Raw genomic sequence first — 22,994 nt, forward strand, 5'->3', positions numbered from 1 at the left:
TATCTTTCAAAAAAAAAAAAAAAAAGCCCATTTTCTTCTGCATATGACTCATAATTCATTGCAGGAACAAGGTTATCTTTTTGGTCATTTTTCATACTCTGGAGAGCGTCATCACAAGCTCAGAGCTGTGGGGTGTATGGGTAGGAGGTTCAGCAATAGTTGACCAGGCCATTGCTCATTGCTCACTTGGGAAATGCTCCCTGGAAGACAGGATTTTCCAGAAGATCAGGGCCTGCTGTATGTGCATGGGAGATGTGGAAAGAGAAACCCAGTGCTGGTGCCAGCAGGCACATCATATGCATGTGGAGAGATGAACACGATGGAGCACCAAGTCCATCAGCTATTCCTACAAGTGTCACGAAGGCCAGTTGGGCAGATAGTGTCACAAGACCAAGTAACGTCCCCTGGGAAGCCACCTGAAGGCAGCTCTGGGATGTGCTTCCTTGAACCACGGTCCCTGTGCCCATTCCTCATGTCCTGGGGTATCTCAGACGAGGGAAGAGCACGGTGAGGTACTGCAGGGCTGAGGTGCCTCCCAGCCTCTGGCAGTGGCTGCAGGAGCCAGAGGGACACTGCAAATAGTGCATTGCACTGTGCATGGGTGTGCAAGGCAGAGAGTCATATCTCTCACAGCCCTGTGTGTATGAGGCAAGCTCAGATGTGGACACCTCACAGAGCCCTGCCATTGCCCTGTGTGACTCCAGAAACAACCCCCAGTGTCCCTGTGAGATTTCTGTCACCCCCCTTGCACATGTTCATTGCAGATGCCCCTCTCTGCTATGTCACACTACCCTGCCTTTCTGGACCAGGCCATCAAGCATTTGAATCAGCAAGATTTCTGGGGACTTGGAAAAGGCAGGCATCAAACACATCTTCAGGAAGGGCAAGAAAAAGGATTGGCAGAATTGCAATTGTCACCTCTACCCCTGGGAACGTGGTGGGGAAAGTCCTGCCACAGCCATCTTCAGGGACATGGAGGAAACAAAGGAACTGCTGAAACAGAAGGGGAGGGGAAAGAAGGCATTGTGGTGAACCTGGACTTTAGCAAGGCCTTTGCCATGGTCTCCTGGAGTCTCCCTTTAGCCAGACTGGTGATATTTGGACTGAAGAAGGGGATGATGTTGGGGGAAGGAAGGTGGCTGGACATTAGTGGAACAAAGTCCCTCAAGGGGTCCCTCAAAAAGGGGCTAGACTTTGGCTAGACTTTTAGCCTAGACATCAGGAAGAGGTTCTTCACCAAAAGGGTGGTTGCACACTGGAACAGGCTCCCCAGTGAAGCAGTCACTGCACCAAGCCTGTCCGAATTTAAGAAGCGTTTGGACTGTGCACTTAGTCACATGGTCTAAACTTTAGGGCAGACCTGTGCGGTGCCAGGAGTTGAACTTGATGATCCTTATGGGTCCCTTCCAACTTGGGATATTCTATGATTCTATGAAAGTCTTCCTGCCAGCCAGTTACCAGCAGCACGCTTCAGTCATGGGCACTTGGGCTAACACTGTCGACCCTCTTTTTTATCTTCCTTTATGATGGCATTGAACACATTTCTCAATCTTGATCTCTTAAACGGGAGTTATTCTTTAATTCAGTGACTTCTTTCCTTGGAGTTCTGCTTGAAGACAGAGGAAGCAGAGGAAGAAGAAAAAAAAAAGTTGGGAAATATATTTTGGTAAATGTTTGCATAAGGCTATTCACAGAAAAAGCGTAATTTGGTTGATTGTACTTGTTCACAGTGCCGTCAATTTAAAAAAAAAAAAAAAAGAGAGAGAACAAATCAAGAAAATTCATAGAAAAAAAGCTGGTGGTGCTGCCAAAAAAGACTCTTTCAGCTATTACTTAGAGCCCTTTTATGCACAGGTTTCCATTGTTTCCTAGATCTACTTTTATGGCTGGTTTCAATTCCCTGTTCAGAGGTGGCCACTGCCTCCAGGATGCCCTGGGGTAGCCGAGGCACGCAGGTGGGACAAGTGACGCAGGACCTAGGGGAGTACTTTTGGAGCACAAGCTGGGGGGCATGAACTGAGGCTGGGCCCCGCAGGGGCTGTACAGGGCTGCTAAGCACAGAATCATAGAAGGGCTTGGGTTGGAAGGGACCTTAAAGATCCTGTGGTTCCATTAGGTTCACATGCACCCAGATCTCAAGCTTGTGCCACAGTGGTGCTGGCCTAGGCCTTTTATTTCAGGTGCAGGCCTTTTCCTGGAGCATATACTGCATTGGTCATGGCACAAAAATGCTGTTTCTACACCAGCGATCTGGAGCCTCCTTCTTGTTAGGCCACATTTCAGTGTCCTTCCTGCTGCTTAGATTTTTTTTATCTCATGGATGAACTGGATCACTGAGTATTCTGAAGCCAATTACCATGCTTTGTGTTTTTTTGTTTTGTTTTGTTTTGTTTTTTCCTCTGAAGTACAATCATAAAATCATAGAACGGCTTGAGTTGGAATGGACCTCAAAGATCATCTAGTTCCAATCCCCCTGCCATAGGCAGGGACACCACCCACTAGATCAGGTTGCTCAGGGCCTCATCTAATATGGTCTTGAACATCCCCAAGGAAGAAATATCCACAAACTCTCTAGGCAAACTGTTCCAGTACCTTACCACCCTCTGAGTGAAGAATTTCCTCCTAACCTCTAATCTAAATCTCCCCTCTTTTAGTTTAAAACCATTTCCCCTTGTCTTGGGCTGTGTGCCATCCCTGTTCTCTGCAAGGCTCATGAAGTGGAAGGTCTGACTCCAGAAGGCAGCTGTACCTGAACCAGGGGAATTTCTCTCATGTACAGTAATTATTTCTCCTCCTCCCAGCTACAGTGCTGTGTCCCCACTGTCATGAACCTCTTCTGTGATTTTGCCCCATTGCTGGAGCTCTCCTGCAGTGCCACAGTGATACTCATGGTTTTGCTTTCATAATCTGTATTTTGGATCCAATCTTCCTCTTCCAAATCATGCAGTTTTCATGTGTGTGCGTCCTGTGTTGGCAGACCCAAAGCCTTATCGACCTGCTCTTCTGTCCTCATGAGTGTCACTCTTTTCTATGGCACCATCATCACTGTGTGTGAAGTGCATAACAGCGCATAACAGAAGCTACTAATACAATCACCAAGTCAAAAAAAAAAAAAAAGAAATCAGTATCTTATTCCCTTCAAGCATTTGTTACAGCATTGTTTTTACAGTAATCATAATATTAATCTTTCAACACAGGAACAGGACATACTCATAGGCATTCATAAAAGTTTCTTTGTAGAGAGAAGAACTTTTGGTCTTCCTCCTCAGAGATTTTAACCAAGCCCTTTCCCAAACCAACATCATTCTCCCGGTCAGCCCTCAGGTTGCTTAGAGGTGGTGTGGGAAGGATGAGAGAGGTGCTGGTGGAGCTGCAGATGTAACCATAAGACCTCTCTCAAAGACCTTGGAAAGGCCAGATAAAGGAGAGACGTTGCTCAGGATTTTGAAAAGGCAGACGTAAAAGGCATCTTCTACAAGAAGGGTAAACACAAGGATGATTAAGCCTAACGAAGGATTAAAGTGCCAGCCTTAAACCTAGCCCTCTAACCAAATCTAAACTAAAAGCCTCAAAACTTGTCCTTATCCCAAATCTTGAGCAGGCACCTTGAGCAGAACACCAATCCCTCCCTTAAAGCCCTTTCCATTCCCTTAACCCTGGAGGGTGACCTCTAATTCCTAAACATTAACCTGATCATCTAACCCGCAAAGACCTCCACCATGCACACAGCACATCTCATCTTCAACCCCACTGCTACCCCGAACTTCAGCTCTTTGTCCCCTTGTGGGAGGGCAGGGACTGTGAGGTCCTGCAGCAGTCCCATGGCATTGGAAGAGGCGTGTGAGGTGACAGGTATGTGGTCAGATCAGAGGCCACAGGGAGGAGCTGGCTGGGAATGCTGTGATGAGGTCAGGTGTGCCTCAGGATCTGCTGGGCCTGCAGGAGGCACATGGCTGTGAAGGAGGCTGGGAGGTCACTTCTGTCTCTGGAGCTGACGGACCATCAGGAGGAATGTGGCACAGATAGGGACTGTAAAGGCCAGAAGCATGCACATAGCATTGATGATGATGGTGAGGCACCTTCTCTTCTGGTCGGGTGATAGACCACCGGAAGGCTGATGGGATGGGAGTCATGCTTGAGGTATAGTTTGTGAGACCATAGAATCACAGAATGGCTCCTGTTGGATGAGACCAGCAGTGCTGGCCCTCAGGGGGAGGCTGCAGGAAACTTGCATCTGACTTGGACTTCTTGAGAGATTTCTTCAGTTTGCTCTCAGTGCCTGAGGTTTGTGGGCTCATCACCAAAGCCCCCAGAGGGGTGATTCCAATGCCTTGGGCTGGGCCTCTGGTGCTGAGCTGGGCCGGGCTCCTGGGACAGAGATAGCTCCTGGCAAGAGGGCCCTGGTGCAGAGAGACAGCTCTGCCCAGGAGCAGCTCCTCTGCACAGCGCAGCAGGGCTGGGGGCTCTGACCGCAGGTAACACACGGAGAGGAGAGGAGGAGAGGGGTTGGAGGCAGTTGGGAGTGGGAGGATACTGAGAGCTGATTGCAGGAGAAATCTGCACAGCCCTTGACAAGGTAAGTGCCTGGCTGCAGGGCCATGCAGCTGCATGTCCTGGAAGGGTCTCCTCCTGGGTCTTGTTTCTGGGAGGGCAGTGGGCAATGCAGTGGGCTTTGAGAGTCCTGCTGGATTGCACTGCGAGGTGAGGAAGTCTGGCAGAAGCCCCTTGGAGTGTCATAACCTAGCTGCCCCTAGTAAACCAAGAGCAGAGTGGCCAAGCCTGCTCCAGACACTGCAGGGGTGCAGCTGGGATGCTGGGACACCCCAGCTTGCAAATATTCATCTCTGTCCTTGGGGCGTCCTCCTGGTGTGCAGGCTGCTCTCCAGCAGGATGCAGCTCTCTCATGGCATCCTTGTGTTATCCAGGTGCCCGAAGCAGAAGACACCTCCGTTCTAAGGCCATGTCCGTGCTGCTGGACGGCTGTCTGTGGGCAGCTGGAGGGAGGCATCTGCAGCCCTGGCGAAGAGAGAAAAGCTGAGATCCTGCTCATGCACCTGCAGACAAGGTGAGGATTCTGTCCAGCTGCACTGGGACTGGGGCTTTAAGCTGTCTCCATTTATTGGGAAACACAAGAGTGTGATCATTGCCCTAAGCAAAAGAAAATCTGCCTTGCTCTACACTGGTTGGAGGTGTTCTTTGCAACAACACTGCAAAGTTCATGGATCTGATAAGTGGACTGAACTTGAGTTTCCCCCATGGTCCTGCTTGCCGCCTGCTTCACGGCAGGAGGGACTCCTCTGGAGCCCACAGCAATCCCTGCTCCCAGTGCCACTCTCAGACAGCATCAGCTGGGACTCAAGTGATAGAGCTGCAGAAATGTTCTCTTGCAAAGAGAGAGGCTCAGGCGTGGGTTGCTCTAAGTTTTGTGATAGGTTTTCCTCAGAGAAGTCTCTTCTAACTTTTTTCTGCCTTATCCTCTTCAACAGACAACTGTGTCCAATGTCAGAAAATGCCCAACAGCAGCTCCATCACCGAGTTCCTCCTGCTGGCATTCGCAGACACGCGGGAGCTGCAGCTCCTGCACTTCGCGCTCTTCCTGGCCATCTACCTGGCTGCCCTCCTGGGCAACGGCCTCATCCTCACCGCCGTAGCCTGCGACCACCGCCTCCACACCCCCATGTACTTCTTCCTCCTCAACCTTGCCCTCCTCGACCTGGGCTGCGTCTCCACCACTCTCCCCAAAGCCATGGCCAATTCCCTCTGGGACACCAGGGCCATTTCCTATGCGGGATGTGTTGCACAAGTCTTTTTCTTTCCCTCTCTGATGTCAGCAGATTTGTTTCTTCTCACCGTCATGGCCTACGACCGCTACGTTGCCATCTGCAAGCCTCTGCACTACGGGAGCCTCCTGGGCAGCAGAGCTTGTGCCCAGATGGCAGCAGCTGCCTGGGGCAGTGGGGTTCTCTATGCTCTGCTGCACACTGCCAATACATTTTCCCTGCCCCTCTGCCAAGGCAATACTGTGGACCAGTTCTTCTGTGAAATCTCCCAGATCCTCAAGCTCTCCTGCTCAGATTCCTACCTCAGGGAAGTTGGGCTTCTCACATTCAGTGGTTTCCTGGTTTTGGGGTGTTTTGTATTCATCGTGCTGTCCTATGTACAGATCTTCAGGGCTGTGCTGAGGATGCCCTCTGAGCAGGGCCGGCACAAAGCCTTTTCCACGTGCCTCCCTCACCTGGTCGTGGTCTCCCTGCTGGTTAGCACTGGTGTATCTGCCTACCTGAAGCCTCCCACTATCTCCTCTCCATCCCTGGACATGATAATGGCTGTTCTATATGCAGTGATGCCCCCAGCAGTGAACCCCCTCATCTACAGCATGAGAAACCAGGAGCTCAAGAATGCCATTAGGAAAGTGATGTCATGGATGTTTATCAGGATTTGCTCAGGAAATCGATTGGACCTTTCAGCAGCTATAGACTGCTTCTTGTCTTCTTCTACACTTGAATTGTGGTTTATGTCATGACAGGCTAAGCCTGGTTGTACTTCTAGATGAATTTGGTTTTCTTTTTCATTTTCCCCTTGTGATAATGTTTTCCACAAAGAAATGCCATTCTTCATGACCTTGTACTTAAATACCAACATATCTTTTGTGACCCTGAGGCTCTGCATAAACAAGGAGCCAGCTTCTCTGTGTATTTAAACAAAATAAATGAACCTACAGCAAATTCTTTGTCTGGACCCCACTCTCAGCAGAGCAGGACATAATGGGACCAGTAAACCCCTTTCTGGCTGCAGCAGCTCAGGTCAGGCTGCCCTGGCCCTGGGGCAGCAGGAACTGCCTGAGGACCCCCAGGGATGTCACAGAAGGGCTGCGGGCCTCTGAGGATGTGCTGCAGAGGAGTGCAGGGGACACAGCATGGTACACTGACCTCTGTACGCTTGTTCCATGGACGTTCCCATCTGTGGGGCTGAGCCCTCTGTGCCCTAGGAGCTGCTGTGCCCTTCAGAGGGGCTGGGGCTGTGGTGGGCACTGCCCTGGGACTGCTACCACTGGACTGGGATGAGGGCAGGGAGGTGGGCAGAGGGCAAGGAGATGGGAGAGCCAGGCTCGCGGCCTGTGTCGAGGGAACGGCTAGCCCTGCTGGCCTCTGTCCTGGCCCAGAGCCCTGCAGACCTGGAGCAGGGCTGTCTGCAGAGGCCCCCATGGGATGTGGCTGGGTCAGGGCAGGGGCCGGGGGCTGGAGGAGGCTGCAAAGGCAGGAGGGCCATGGCGGGAAGGGACCCTGAGGGTGCCATTGGGATTGTAACAGGGGGAGCTTGACCCAGCCCTGAATGTGCACTACCATGTGTGGTGCCTTGGCAGCACGGCTGTGGGAGCATGTGTGGGGCAGTGGGACTGGGACGCTGCAGGGACAGGGTGCAGACAGGGGCCACAAAGGATCTGCCAGGGTGTGGCAGCAAGGACAGGCTCTGAAACAGAAATTTATGGTGGAGGTGGAGGTATGGTTTTAGCAAGGGCAGAGCTCACCTGGAAGTGGTGTTATCGAGAAAAGTCAAGAGCAAAGAGAAGAGCTTTTGCTGGAGCTAAGGCACAGATTTCTCACCCAGCTCGCCCAGGGCTCGTCCTGAGCAAGGCGGCCACGAGCCCTGCCTGCCCTCCTGCCTGCCCCGCGCCGTCAGGTGGCTGTAGCAGAGGGGACCCACAGCCAGCCCCTCGATGGGGCTCTGCCAGCCCCTCGCCCTCCCCTCTGCAGTGACGTCATTTCTGCCCAGGGGCTCTCTGATGCGCGGGATGATGTCACAGTGCCTGCCGGCCAGCCCTTCTGAGGGCCAGTCAGGCTGCTGCAGTGGCAGTGACCTCACTCCAGCCCCCTCCCCACGGCCTGCCTCTCCCCTTCCCCTCTCCCCTCTCTGGACCCCGGGGTGTCACGCAGTCGGTGTCACGCAGCAGCTTTGCAGTGGTGGCCTCCGTGGTGGTGTTGCCAGGGAGGACATCTGCCCCTGAGCCAAAAGGACCTACTACTGCCAAGATGCATTTGGTGTTTCAAGCTGTCACTGGCAGAGGTCTTGCAAAGTCTTTCTGCAGTTGTGCCCAGGGACCTTCACTCCATGGGTCCTGGGCTGGGGCTTTCACTTCAGACGAACCTGCGTCGGTCGTGGCACAAGAAAGATACCTCTTACAGCTGTGCTCTGCATCCTCCTTCATGCTAGGGCACCACTCGGTGTCCTTCGCTCTGCTCACAGTGTTCGTCTTAGCTCAGGGATGAACCAGATTAGATCTGCTTGACTCTTCTGAGGCCCTATCCAAGGCCTCCTGCCTGCTGCACCTGCAGCACAAGAACCCTTACTTCTCCGTATTATGCAGATTGACCTCTTGGGTCTGTTCATATTAATCCCTTTTAAATTCACTAGATGGATGGGGACATACTCCCAGACTGGGGCAGGCTGCTGGGCTCTGCCACAGCCACTCAAAGTCACCCACTCTGGAGTCTTCCAGCCTAAATTTTTCACAGTGACCCTGCACGAGTTTCTCAAGGTCCCAATGGTCATTTCCAGTGAAGGTCATCTTCAAGAATCCACTGGCAAGTGTTCCAGAATGCATGGTGCCAGCCCACAGGAACCTCGGCCTCCCTCACAGAACCTATGGACTTGTCCAGGCTGTCGTCTGGAGTTCCTAGACTGCAGTGACTCCCTTGAGATGATTGAGAGTTGTGTTATTGACTTTCCATAGCTCTGCTAGAAACTGACATGCTGTTCTGGCTTCCTCTAGCTCATTTTCTAAAACTTCTTCTTCTGTTTCTAGGACTTGTGTTTTTGTGACTCCCAACTACAGCTCTTTGATTTGTAACCAGAGACTATGTCTGTGGGCCCTAAGATCTTCATGCAATCATATCATAGAATCATAGAATGGCTTTGGTTGGAAGGAACCTTAAAGATCATTTAACTCCAACCCCCCCTGCCACAGGCACGGATGCCACCCACTGGATCAGGTTGGCCAAGGCCCCATCCAACCTGGCTTGAGTATCTCCAGGGATGGGGCATCCACAGCTTCTCTGGGCAACCTGTTCCAGTGCCTCACCACCCTCTGAGTGAAGAATTTCTTCGTAATGTCTAATCGAAATCTATCTTCTTTTAGTTTACAACCTTTCGCCCTTGTCCTATCATTATCTACCCGAGTAGAGTCTTTCTCCATCCTTTTTATAAGACACCTTTAAGTACTGAAAGGCTGCAGTAAGGTCTACCTGGAGCCTTCTCTTCTCCACGCTAAACAGCCCCACCTCTCTCAGCTTTTCTTCACAGGAGAGGTTCTCCAGCCCTCTGATAATCTTTGTGGCCCTGCTCTGGACTCACTCTAACAGGTTCACATCTTTCTTGTGCCTGGGGCCCCAGCAAAGGTAGGGCCCCATCTTCCTCTCCTCTGGTTAAGACAGTTAATTTGGGAATTTCCTCCTCCTCCAATTTCTGAATGTCCTTTTTTGCATTCTTTACCTTCTCATCTGTTTCTCTAGGTGATCCTGTGAATCACATCAGGCAAACTACATGGTTCAAATGGCACAAGCTACCTTCTTACTGCCTTTTCAGTTTCCCAGTTATAATGAATAATGGTTCCCAGGCTGCAATGGTGGGACCTACTACTTCAAATCAGCCTATCCTGCAAGGGCATTTTCCTTTTTGAAGGACCCTCTTTAGGAGTTCTGCAGCATACTTTTCTTCCCTAACATGTGTATTGGGCTGCATGGGTGGCCTTTGTGAGAAGGGACCAGGAGCTGCCCCAGATGTGGAATAATTGCTGGAGGTGGCTTATTGAGACTAAAGGAGCTGCCCCAGTTCAGATCAGAGCTAGTAGCTCCCTCTCAAAAAGGGATCCGCTGGCTGCAGGTCAAAGCTGAGCCAACGAGTGACACTAGTTGTGCATCTTTGATAATATTTTTTAGAAAGTATAAAAAAAAAATCTTTGTGCAGCAACAGCTGGCAGAAGAGTGAGAAAATGTGAGAGAAGCAGCCCTGCAGATGCGTGCAGGAGCCCCTGGTGGAGCAGGTGGATGTGGCCTGAAGGAGGCTGCAGCCCATGGAGAGGAGTAACCACAGGAGCAAGATTTCTGGTGGGAGCTGCAGCCCATGGAGAGGAGCAGTCCATTCCTGAAGGACTTTCCCCAGCTTGGTACAGATCCATACTGAAGCTCTTCTTGAAGAGCTGCTGTCTGTGGGGAGGTCATGTAGGATCAGTTTGGGAATGGCATCCCATGGGAGTGACCCCACACTGGAGAAGGGAAGAGAGTAACCTGGAAGGAGCAGCGGAGACGAAGCACCATGGACTGATGCCCCCATTCCTTATCACCCTGCACCTCTTGCTGGGAGGAGGTAGAAGAAGTGGAGTGGTGATAAAGTTGTTTCTAGTTGTCTTTACTTGTCACTGCTCTACACTGTTATGTGCTGGCAATAAATGACGTTAATCTTCCCCAAGTGTGTCCTGTCTGCAACGGTAGTTGTGAGCCATTTCTTGGTCCTTACCTCAGTCCATGAGTTATTTATTTGTATTTTCTCCCTGTATCCTGCTGAGGAGGGGTGTTGAGAAAGCAGCATGGTGGGCACCTGGGAGACAGCCAAGGTTAACGCACCGAAGCTGGGCATTGAGTTTTGGGGTAAATTGGGGGTCCTGGCACTGTGGAAGCTTCCTGTACTATTATGGCTTTTTGTGCATTCCCCTCTGCAGGACAACCAAGCCCCACTGTCCCACCTGCAGCCCCCTGGGACCTCTCTGCAGTCACCACATGGGGCAGCACGCGTGCAGGGGTAAGGAAATATTCCTCCAGCACAGCTCCCTGCCAGCCCTCACTGCCCCAGCCCCCCACTGCCCTTCTGCTTTAGCAGCCTCCCCGCTTCACCCAGCCTTGTCCCAGCCCCAGCATGTCCCACACAGGGGTTTGCAGACAGCCCTGCCCTGGGGCTGGCTGGGCTCTGGGCCCGGAGAGGGACCAGGCTGGGCTGGCCGTTCCCCCGGTACAGGCCCTGAGCCCAGCAGGAGGATGGAGGTGCTCACATTTCAGCAGTCGGCCCTCCCCAAACCGTGGTGGAAGGCTGGTGCTGGGAACTACTGGCATGAGGGGCTGGGGCTGGTGGTAGCTTTCTTGGGCAGTTTCTCCTTTTTTCCTGCTACAAGAAGCACAGCAAATCATGTCTGACCAATCTGGTGGCCTTCTCTAATGGAGTGATTGCATCAGCTGACAAGGAAAGATGGCACCTACCTGGAATTCTACAAAGCCTTTGACACAGTCCCACATGACATCCTGATCTCCAAGCTGGAGAGCGGTGGATTTGAAGGGTGGAGCATTCAGTCAATAATGAATTGGCTTGAAGGCTGTGCCCAGAAGTGTTGGCTCCATGTCCAGGTGGAGGCCAGTGGCGAGTGGTGTTCCTCAAGGGTCTGTCTTGGGTCTGGTGCTGTTTAATATCAATATCAACGACACAGACAGCGGGATCGAGTGCACCCTCAGCAAGTGTGCAGATGACACTAAGCTGAGTGGTGCAGCGATACACCAGAAGGAAGGGATGCCATCCAAGGGACCTGGACAAGCTAGACAAGTGGGCCCATGTGAACCTAATGAGGTTCAACAAGACTGAGTGCAAGGTGCTGCACCTGGGTCAGGGCAATCCCAGACATGAGGACAGACTGGGTGAAGAACTCATTGAGAGCAGCCCTGCAGAGAAAGACTCGGGAGTTCCAGTGGATGAAAAGCTCGACATGAGCCAGCAGTGTGTGCTTGCAACCCAGAAGGCCAACTGCATTCTGGGCTGCATAAGCAAAGGATAATGACAGGACAAGGGAGATTGTTTTTCAAGGAAAAGAGGGGAGATTTAGATTAGAGATTAGGAGGAAATGCTTCACTCAGAGGGTGGTGAGGCACTGGAACAGGTTGCCCAGAGAAGTTGTGGATGCCCTATCCCTGGAGGTGTTGAAGGCCAGGTTGGACGAGGCTCTGGCAACCTGATCTAGTTGGCGGCATCCCTGCCCGTGGCAGGAGGGTTGGAACTAGATGGTCTTCAAGGTCTCTTCCAACCCAAGCTGTTCGATGATTCTGTGATTCTATGATCTCTGCCTTGAGGTATGCTGCTTGAGAGCCCCTTGGGCATGAGGATGGTCTGCAGGGCCCCAGGACCTCCTCTGTCTGCTCCCTCCTCTCGTGGGGCTCACAGAGGCTGCCAACCCTGCAGAAGATCCAGAAGAGGGCTTGTCCTGCCCATGGTCACAACTGGACCATGGCCCTCCAGATTCACCCCAGTGCCTCCAGCCTTGCCCAAGGGTTATGTCTGGGGTACTGGCAAGCACTCAGGGTGGGGAGATTGTCTCAAGGACATGTGCTAGGGACAGGGACTGAGGAACAGCAGCAGACTGATAAGGCTCCTGTGTCATGCTTGCCTCTCCAAGGCAATTTAAAGCCCAGGTCACCGCATCGGTCCCCATCCCTCCTCTCATCTTTTTGAGTGCTCCTGGTTGACTATGTTCTGGCCATGCTGGTCAGGGTGGGAAGAAAACCCAGATGGATGGGAACGAGTGCTGCCAAAACTCCTTCCCCAGGGGTCTTTAGGTATGCAAGGTGCTTGGAAGGATTATGGAGCATTTCCAAAGGCACTAGGTATGTTCAGATATGCCTGAAGACAACATGAATCCCCCTGCAGTCTCCCGTGCCTGTGCCTGCTGCATCCCCACTGCCACCACAGAGACAGCAGACACCTCCTTTGCCTCAGATACAGAGATATCACACAGAGGCTATGAGAGGGTCATCTCACACCCAGATACATACTTTATGTGGGCTCCAGGAGAAAGAAAGAAGGTTGATGCCCCAGCAGAAGTGGAAGGAATCCGAACAGTTGTGAAGGAACATGGTAACCACATATAACAAAAACAACAGAAAAAAATGTACTCGTGTATATTAATAAATAATATATATTATATGGATAAAAAAAACAATAACAGAAACTAAAATCAAACAGGTCTGTCATGGGACAGACTGTGAGTCATTCGTGGAGAGAGGAAAATTTTATCACTTCTGAAAAATGTCCACAAAATCACTTTCCTCAGGGCATCCTTCAGCTCCTGGTTCCTCATGCTGTAGATGAGGGGGTTCACTGCTGGAGGCATCACCGAGTACAGAACTGCCACCACGACATTCAAGGATGGGGAGGACAGGGAGAGGGACTTCAGGTAGGAAAAACTTCCTGTGCTAATAAACAGGGAGACCACGGCCAGGTGAGGGAGACACGTGGAAAAGGCTTTGTGCCGTCCCTGCTGAGAGGGGATCCTCAGCACAGTCCTGAAAATCTGCACATAGGAAAAAACAATGAAAACAAAACACCCCAAAAACAGAAAACCACTCAATATGAGGAGTGCAACTTCCCTGACGTAGGAATTTGAGCAGGAGAGCTTGAGGATCTGGGGGATTTCACAGAAGAACTGCTCCAAAACATTGCCTCTGCAGAGGGGCAGTGAAAATGTATTGGTAGTGTGCAGCAGAGCATAGAGAACCCCACTGCCCCAGGCAGCTGCTCCCATCTGGGCACAAGCTCTGATGCCCAGAAGGCTCGCATAGTGCAGAGGCTTGCAGATGGCAACGTAGCGGTCGTAGGACATAATGGTGAGAAGAGAATACTCTGCTGACATCAGGAAGAGAAAAAGAAAGACCTGTGCAACACATCCTGCATAGGAGATGGCCCTGGTGTCCCAGAGAGAATTGGCCATGGCTTTGGGGAGAGTGGTGGAGATGCAGCCCAGGTCGAGGAGGGCGAGGTTGAGGAGGAAGAAGTACATGGGGGTGTGGAGGCGGTGGTCGCAGGCTACGGCGGTGAGGATGAGGCCGTTGCCCAGGAGGGCAGCCAGGTAGATGGCCAGGAAGAGCGCGAAGTGCAGGAGCTGCAGCTCCCGCGTGTCTGCGAATGGCAGGAGGAGGAACTCGGTGATGGAGCTGCTGTTGGACATCTGGTGCTCCAGGGAATTGGCACCTGTCCAAGGAGAAAACAGAAGGAGATATTAAGACAGATTTCAGAGGACTCATTCCTGCTCACACTGGACACATGGGGCTTCCTATATGTGAAGGGAGACGTTTTCAGCGACTGGGTCCCTGCATTTCATGAGTGGCATTTGGTCCAGTGAGGGTTTTTGCCTATTTACCACCATGAGAGATGATGGCATATTGGCCATCAGCCTGTGTAAGGGAAGAAAGACAGATTCATCTCATCCTAGTTTACCCTCCTTCACAGATGATATCAGAACCAGAAACAGGCTCATGGAGGCACAATTGGCCCAATCATCTGCATACCTCTTTGTTTTGATAAGGTGGACTCTGTCTTCACATCAGTTTCCCTTTATCACACCCTTTATCCAGGTACTGTATGGGTAATGGAATTTTAAAAGCTTGGAAGTACCCTTTCACCCTGTAAAACTTCACAGCCTGCTCCCCAGAAGACAAGGTGCAACAAAAGTGTCTACTTCTGTACCTTTTTAGGATTTAGATTCCCCCACAACATCTGAGAAATGGTAAAAATCTTTTTCCGTTGTTCTCAGTATCAACACAAGCCAGTGCTTGGAGGCAAAGTGCTCAGCTGGAGGGTGACTGCCCCCACACGTTGCTCTGAAAAAGAGCCCGGACTGTGCTGAGTGCGAATGCACAACTCCTCTCTTTCCCCGCCCAGCTATGGGGAGAAGGTGGAGAGGGACAGGACGGGGCTCCTGATTCACGTGGCTGAAATAAAGGCTCTGGGAAATGCAAAAGGGCACAAAGAAGCTGTGCCCTTCTTGGGGCCTGTTGCAGCTTTCCAGGGATACCTTCATAGCGATAACCTCAAGCTGACGTCTCCTCAGGAGCGTGACCTCATTGCCCAGCTGAAGGGACTGCATTGCACAGGACTTGAAATGTTCAAAGGGGACCTGGGCACCTTGGTCCAAGGAAAGCACCTCTGGGGCAGGGGCAGTGCGAGAACAGGAGCTTAACATCCCCCATCAGCACTGTTACTGCCAGAGAGTGCCACAGCGAGAACAGGAGCAGTGCACACAAATGGAGAAAGAAGGAAATGTACTGTGTTCCTCCTGCTGAGAGGAGGAGAGGAGACAGCCGGACACTCAAGAAAGCCTCCTCCCTACGCAGCTGTTCACATCACCCCCAGACAGCAGTCACAGGGCTGTAACTCCCAGCCTCTTTGATCCGCAGAGTGAAACCAGCCCGTGTCAGGGGAGACGGAGCTCTGCTCTGCGGGAGCTGTGGCTGCAGAGGAGGCGGCTCATGGCCTGGACCCCCCGGCCTTGAAGGCAGAGGCTCTGCTGGGGGGAGAGGAGAACGAGGGGGCTTGCTCAGAGGACAGCATCCGCATGGGAGGGACAGACAGGGAGCAGCCAAAGTCCACCCACCACAGCATTTCTGCCACAAGATCCATCTCCTTCTCTGCCAATGTCTCTGCTGCCCGCAGCTGTCCCTTCCAGTAGCTGCTTCCCACATCTCCTTCTTGTCGTCACTCACAGACCCCAGCCCAGCCCCTGTTCACACAGCTTTGCCCTACAGACACCCCCTGGCAGCAGGGAGGTGATGAAAAGAATCTCCCTGCATGCAGGTGCACAAGAGCAGGTCAGATAAACCCAGATGTGTCCAGCAAAGGCGATGCTGGTGCAGTCTGTAAGCAGAGCAGTGTGTTAATGGCCTTTATGAGGAACCTGGCAGATCTACTGATTTCTCCTGATAAAGATCTTAGTGCTGTATTTACACCTGACAGTGCCAATTCATTCTCCTTTAGGAGGAAACAAAAACCACTCATTTTACAAGTTCCTCATCTGAAAGCTGTCATCCCTTGCCTGTATTCTTAGTAACACCTTCCTGGAATTCTCCTTGTAGTGCTGTGGAGCCGTGAGCAGGCTGCCCCAGGCAGCAGCCTCCCGCCAGCAGCAGGACCCTGCCCTGCCGGGGGGGCTCCTTCCACCCGCAGCTTCTCCCCGCAGCGCCCTGGGCAGCTCCCCGGGCAGGCTGAGTGCTGAGCCTGGCAGGCGGCAGAGGCCCTGCCCCGGCACACAGCCCCTGGGGCACAGCAGGGACCCTGCTCTGCACCACAGCCCTGGGCACCCCTGCCTGCACCCGCGGCTTCTCCTTCCTCCAGGAGCTGCGGCTGCATTGCCCTCCAGCCAGAGACTTACCGGGGTCAGGGCTGGCAAGTGTTCTCCCCCAGCGAGCTCTGTGCATCCTGCCACTTCTGCCTGCCTTTACCCACTCTGTCTCTGCAGGCAGTGCCCCCAGCCCTGCTGCGCTGGGCAGAGGAGCTGCTCCTGGGCAGAGCTGGCTCTCTGCAGCGCTGCCCGCTTGCCAGGAGCTCCCCTTGGGCCCAGGAGCCCGGCCCAGCTCAGCAGCACAGGCCCAGCCCAAGGCCTCCCTTGCTCTGCCCCCCACCAGGCTCCCTGCCCATGGCCCTGGGGCTGCAGGGGAACCTGCTGGGAAACAGCCTGAAGGAATCCCTGGGGTTCCCTCCCTCACCTGGCACACACACTTCTTCACACCAGGCTCATTTCTCCTTGCAGAAAACCAATTAACTGTAACAATCTCATCTTGTTGTCCCAGTATCAGTTTGGACATGAAGTCATGGTCAGGGACTGAACTCCTTCATCCCCACTTGAGGAAGGAATTCAGCAGAGTCAGTCGAGGCATCTCATGCTGCTTGTTATTCCTGGGGCTGGAAGAGGGTCTCAGCTCCCTCCCATGGCTGCCACAGACCCTCAGGACCCGGGATTCCTCCGGCCTCAGTTCAGGTGTCCACAACATAGGCAGCTTAATGCGAATTACTGAGCCACAACAGCTCCTTAGTGGAGATGGAGGACAGGCAGGAGCTGTTCAGATGCAAACATCTGGTGAAATTTGTGGTTGATCCTCAGCGAGTCAGCTGGAGACGTATGTCCTTTGGTTAACTGAAATGGCAGCAGATGCCACATGTAGGACAACTGAACCTGTCCCTACTCCTTATGTGCAGGGCAGCCTGCAGAGGCTGTCAGCAGAGCAAAAGGAGTCATGTGTCACAGGGAGAGCTAAACCATTTTCTTCGTCTTCTACATGCCCCATGGCTGTAATGGCTGTTGTGTCTCAGACATCTCCACAGGGCCTCAGCTCTCACCAGCAAGGTCTCCCTGCCCTTTGTGCCTTGAGGCAGGACTCTGCAGGGGTACAACAGGTGGTGGGTGGGGACAAAATCAGTGGTTACTTTGCAAACTACACCCTTAACAGTTCATGGGACCTTAGGGTGTGCATCCACGGGTACAGGGAGAGTGTTCTGGCCTGGAGGTACTGGTTCCTTATGATCCCAGGAAGGGATCGGACAGCAGCATTCAGATACTGTAAGGGATCATTTAACTGCTCTTAGAGCTAAGACTGTAAGGAGAGAAGACTATAGATGACCTATTGAATTTGGTGTGACTTCATTCTAGACACAGTACTCCACTGTTAGTTGCAGCTCTCCATTAGACATTTGCACTGACCCTATGGGATTATTAAAGGGTGAGCGAGTTTTGCTGATCAGTCCTTGGCTCTCCAGTTAATGAATCAGCATATATATGGTAATCAGGGTTGTCTCGGATAGTGCCATATTGCCACTGGTGCACCATTTGGGTAGCTACTGGCACTTCGACCCTGAGCAACCCCACAACCGAAGGATCCTGTGAGGGACCGGGCAAGGTAGAAAACTGTTTAATGTGCATAAATCACCATAAATCACGTCCAGCATGGCCAATTCCATCAGATACGGGCTGCCTCTCTCCCTGGTGGTCCATTTGCCTGGGTGACATACAACATCTTCCTTGAAGGGATACCTTTCCTTTAGGCCTGACAGGATTTGCCTCAAGAGAGTGAGGATTTGTGCCCCCTTTCCAACTGCTTTGTCAATGCCCCCTTCCCCGGGGAGGGATCCCAGCTGCTTGGCTTCCCTGTCCTCTAATTCCAGGCTATTGGCCCTGTTATCCCAGTATCAGATCAGCCAGGTGACAATGTGCTGGCCTAGATGATGGCTGAAATCTTTTCGCACATTTCATGGCTCCCCAAGGAACAGTGATCAGGTGCTTACTGATGATTTTATGATATCTCACTCTTCATCCACGTGTTCCTCTGATGGCCCTACTTGGGAGTAGCCTGCCTCATCTTCTTCTTCCTCCTTCCCTGTATGAGTAGGAGTTTCTTTCCTTGCTAAACAAGGTGTTTTTTTCTCATGTATACGTATGACTGATACAGGCACAGTTTGGTTCTGTGGCCCAGTCGCAGGGCTTGGAGTTGTGTAGATTGCAACTCAGTAAGCAAAGGCCAAGCCCCAGCACATTGCAGTGATTTCTGTCTCTTTGGAATTGCCAGGGTGATGGCACTCCTTTTTCAAGCATTCAGTGATTTTTTTTTTTAGGATTCTGCCCTTGTTCATGGGTGAAGTAACAAAGCATTGCAGGTGTCTACAGTTCTAGGTGCCCGCCCATATCCTCCCACACTCCCTGCCACTCATAATTATCCTGCCTCAAGGCACATCCCTGTGTGGCATTCTAGAAATAGGTTACCCTAACCTTAAACAAAACCTGAAACACATTCAGGAGAGATAAGAATAAGAAGAAGTTGGTTTGAACAACCCAAGGATATTCAGATTTTTGAAGAGCTATTGTAACTAGCCTGGAGGAGAAAGGGGGAGGTGAAGGAGAAAGGGAAAGGGAAGAAGTGGGGAGAAGAAGTGTCCCCCCTCATCCATCCCATAGATTGGCTCCCCGAGGAGAAAAGGTAACAACTGTTAATTATGAATAGTTTCTGGGAGATGGTTCCTCAAGTATGGAGGTGACAGCAATGCTGAGTACAACTACCAGATTAGTCTCATGACCAGCAATTTCGTCATAACATGAGGTAGCGTTACCCAGTAGAGTAAACTAATAACCAGAAACCAGCCCCCAGAAAGCCCCCAGCACAACAGGGAATACGCCGAGTACGTAATGTGCTATCTAACAGAATTCTGAGGCGAAAGACAACTACTACACCAAGATTAAAAAATAAATAAAAAAATACACCTTGTGGTCAGCAGCTATGAAGCAGATATAATGCTTGTAACCATTTTATTTTAAAATGATCTGGTCATATCTGTTATTATCTCAACCCTTTGGGCCCCACGCAGGACCCATTCAGGAAGGAGGGCATCCCGCAGGAGAGACCCAGAGAGGGCAGAGATGGATTGTCAAGGAGCGGTGGAGACAAGTGTCATGGACTGATGGCAATCCCCATTCCCCTGCACCACTCAGGGGAAGGAGTTACAAGAGGCTGGATGGGGGGAATGGTGTTTTTAGTTTGCTTGTGGTTCCTGATGGTTGTAGTCCACTGGTAATAGGCAATAAATTCTATTAATCTGCCTATGCTAAGTCTGTCTTGCCCGTGATGATAACTGATGCCCATGATGGTATTTGGTGGGTGACCTCGTGCTCTACCCCAACCCCTGAGCTCTTGTAATCATATTTTCTCCCCCTTTTCCTTGTAGGTTGGAAGTGAAAGGGCAGTTGCCGTGGAGTTCACTTGCGCAGCTGGATAACACCACCACAGGAATGGAGATGGAAAGGGTTCAGCACCAGGACTGTGGCCACCCAGGGATGGCATCTCAACACCCAGGACATGCTCTGCCAGCCTGGCTGCACAGAAGAGAAGGAACAGAGGTTCCCCTGAAGGACAGCAGTAGAAGAGGAAGGCTTGATTTCCAACACAGGCATTTCTGGCACATCCCTGAGAGGCCTGTGGGAGCTGCAGGCCACAGAAGTCTCTGGGACACCAGAGGTCTTTCCTCCCAGAGCCAGATCTCAAAGAAGCACTAGCTCCCAGGGAAACCTGGCCCTGGACTGTCCCCATCAGGAGAAGTCTCAGCCATGCCCAGAGGAGCCCTGGGGCTCAGGGCAGCCCTAGCATCAGGACCCAGGAATCCTGACTGCCACATTGTCCCCTGAGCCCAGAAGGACCCTCAGGCAGGGCTCTTGCAGCAGCCATCAGCCCTATCCAGCCTCCTCCCAAAGCCCTGGACTAGGAGCTCTGGACAGCTGACAGCCCCTCGGCCAACCCTTGGGAAGGGGCTCCTGACACCCTTACCTTTGGAGGAGAGCTGCAGGAGCACTGGAAACAGGCAAGTCAGGTTGGAGGTGATGGTCGCACTCCAGCAGCCCTCCATCTCGCTCTCTGCTGGCCCTCAGCTCAGGACAAGGAATGCCTGCCCTGGCTCCTCAACCACAGCTCCTCTGCAAGGTGCCCCTGCTCCTCCGCCCGTCAGCGAGGGTCGCCCAGTGCAACCTTGCTGCCTGCTGCCCCCACTCCTGGCCACAGAAGGACAGCGGTGGGGAGCACCCAAGCAGTGCCCAGCAGGGACCAGGCCTTGCAGGGAAGTGCCGGCACTGGTGCTGCTCCAGTGACGATATCCTGGTGATGCAGTGCATCCACCCCCCTGTGACATCAGCACGTGTCATCTGAAGGCTTATGATATCGCAAGCATGGAGACAGCACAGCTCAAGAGAGAGACGAGAGATTTCCCTTCTTGTCCTGAGAAACAGTCACCTCCCTTCTGGCCAGCTCTTTTCCAGCATTTCCTGACAAATCCACCAGGAACATCTGCAAATGGTGACAAAGGCCATTGGATATAGGAAGTGGAGCACTGGAGAAGTCACCGCTGTTTTCCTGCACCAACACGCCTCTGCTCTTGGGAGCCCTCCCAGGAGGCTTGGGTTTGAGGCTTGTCCTGGGCCTGGGCTTTTTTCTCAAAAGATGGGAGTGAAGGCACCTGGGATGGAGCATCCCCTCAGTGTGCCTGAACTCCTCTTCACTGCATGTCCCTCACTTGGAGAAGTAGGATGTGTTATATGGAAGGAATTGCAGCACACGCCGGGATCCTCCTTCTGGGACAGCCCAATGGGCCCTGTACTTAGAGATGGCCTCAGCACCATCCCCTGGTCTGCCATGCAGGAGGCAGAGGTGGTACACGAGGGAATGGCAAACATACCCTCTGCACATCATTGTGAAGGAGAGGAGTATGGAAGCACTACAGATGGAGAGGAGAGTGGGGAAAATGGTCTGTGATAGACGTGGTGCACTCCTCAAGGCTGCTACCCGTTGGCCATGGCCATGAGCCTCTAGGAGAAGGCGCCCATGAAGAGGTTGAGGTGGAGGGGCGGCCTGCCCCTTGCAGCCGGGCTGCCAGATCTGCCTGCAGGAGACCACTTTTGCCTTTGTGTGCACAATGAAGTAGGAACCCATCCCGATTTAGGATCTACTCTGGGTTCTCTCTCAGAACTTGACCAAGTCTCTCATTTCAGGAGACCTGATGCATGCTGAAGGCAGGACTACTGCCCCTGACTGTACTGCACACAGATGTACCTGGTCCCGTGTCAGCTGCACCATGTCAAGTGGGCTGCAGGGAAAGATAAGAGTGAGAACGTGCAGTGCTGGATGTAGGGCTGGGCCCCGAAACCTCATCTCTTTCCATGTGCTGAAAAGCAGCTGGACTACAACATGCATTTGGCAAGAGGAGTGTCAAGACACAAGTTTTCCTGTTTGCAAGTCCCAGATCCCGGTGAACATCACCTAGGTCGGTCCATCTGGCAGCTGTGCTCAGAAGCTGTCTCCAAGAAGCCACAGAAACCATCGGGAATGTTTGCACCCGGCAGTGTCCCTTTCCTGTGACCGTCCGAGTGATTAAAGGCCCCCAGGGTGACATGGAGTCATTGAACTCAGCTTACTCCAATGGCTTCCACAAGACTTTGTCCACTTCTTCAGCCTGACTGCAGCCATTTACCTCCTGCCTTGCTGTCGCCCTGACTGACTCACATTTTGACCCTCACCCACAAGGGTCCTCCCAATCTGCTGCCCAGTCCATAGAAGAGATCGATGCATCCAGGCAGCTTCTTTCATGCTGAGGGCAAACCCCTGTTGATCGTCCCCGCTTGTCTCTTCTGAAGAATCTGCACCCACCCAGCACGACCACACTGTCACCCTGACTGGCTCTCCTCTGAGCTTCACCCACAAGGGCTCCCCCAACCTGCTGCCCATCCCATAGAGGAGTGGCTCCTTCAGATGGAGGACAATACCCTGTTATTCATCCCCCCATTCATATGTCCCTATCCAGCACATCGCCCCAAGCTGAGGGACCTGTCCCCCAACACCTCATCAGCTCTTCTATCAATGTCACAGCCCTGTGACAGCAGATTGGGATCTATCTCTTCCTGCCTGTGCCCCAGGCTGAGGGCATTGTGCCACATCTGGACTGTGTGTCCTGCTTGTAAACAGGACAAAGAAACAGAATAAAGAAATATGATTCCTAGCCTAAAAGGAGAAATGAGCCTGGTGTGAAGAAGTGTGTGTGCCCAGGGGAGGGAGGGAGGGAAGCCCAGGGATTCCTTCAGGCTGTTTCCCAGCAGGTTCCCCTGCAGCCCCAGGGCCACAGCATGCTCACAGCTCCACAGCACAACTGGGATGTATCTAAGGCGAGAAGACAATCAGGGGTTAGATACTTTAGGCTCAGCTTTCCAGACTATTTGCTTTCAGTTTTCTCGTCTTTGTCGCTGTGGGAATAGAAATAGAGGCTGCTATTTCCCAGAAGAGGCTGATATGCCTAAGCCTTCCCACTGAGGGTTACAAGGACCCCCAACAAGTCCCTTGCCTGCCCCTCAGCCCAGAAAAAGCTCCACCACCACACGTGCAGTGCCAGCAGGGTCTGTGTGACCTGGTCTCTAGGACGTGCCCCCAGCGAGCTGCCCCTGGGCAGAGCCCTGCTGCCAGGAGGTGTCTGCAGGGCAGAGCTGAGCACCCAGTGGGTGGGATGGGGGCTGTGACCTGCAGGCAGGAGGCGTGGGGACAGAGACCCAGCTGCAGGCAGGGACAGCTGCAGGCAGCAGAGCCATGGTCAGGGAGTGAGAGGGAGCTGCTCCCAGAAACTCCATGGCAGAGGGGATTCAGGCACCTCCCTGCCATCCCTGTACTGCAGATGTC

The 22,994-nt window shown here is 52.5% G+C and overlaps 2 protein-coding genes across 2 annotated transcripts; one reads left to right on the plus strand and one right to left on the minus strand.

The window, feature by feature from the left end:
• Positions 1-5,134: 5,134 nt before the first annotated feature.
• LOC310892036 (olfactory receptor 14C36-like) lies at positions 5,135-8,399 on the plus strand. Its single transcript, XM_083854218.1, has one exon. It carries the CDS (start codon positions 5,510-5,512, stop codon positions 6,521-6,523), a length of 1,014 nt encoding a protein of 337 aa, XP_083710344.1. The 5' UTR covers positions 5,135-5,509; the 3' UTR covers positions 6,524-8,399.
• Positions 8,400-8,542: 143 nt separating this feature from the next.
• On the minus strand, positions 8,543-15,539 carry LOC310892037 (olfactory receptor 14A16-like). Its single transcript, XM_083854219.1, has one exon. It carries the CDS (start codon positions 13,973-13,975, stop codon positions 12,986-12,988), a length of 990 nt encoding a protein of 329 aa, XP_083710345.1. The 5' UTR covers positions 13,976-15,539; the 3' UTR covers positions 8,543-12,985.
• Between the last annotated feature and the right edge of the window lie 7,455 nt (positions 15,540-22,994).

The sequence above is a fragment of the Anser anser genome (assembly GCF_964211835.1).
Source record: "Anser anser genome assembly, contig: HAP1_SCAFFOLD_133, whole genome shotgun sequence".
Classification (NCBI taxonomy): Eukaryota; Metazoa; Chordata; class Aves; order Anseriformes; family Anatidae; genus Anser; species Anser anser.

Excerpts from the sequence above, each read along its gene's own strand:
- LOC310892036 (XM_083854218.1), top strand. The coding sequence starts at position 5,510 with ATGCCCAACAGCAGCTCCATCACCGAGTTCCTCCTGCTGGCATTCGCA.
- LOC310892037 (XM_083854219.1), bottom strand. The coding sequence starts at position 13,975 with ATGTCCAACAGCAGCTCCATCACCGAGTTCCTCCTCCTGCCATTCGCA.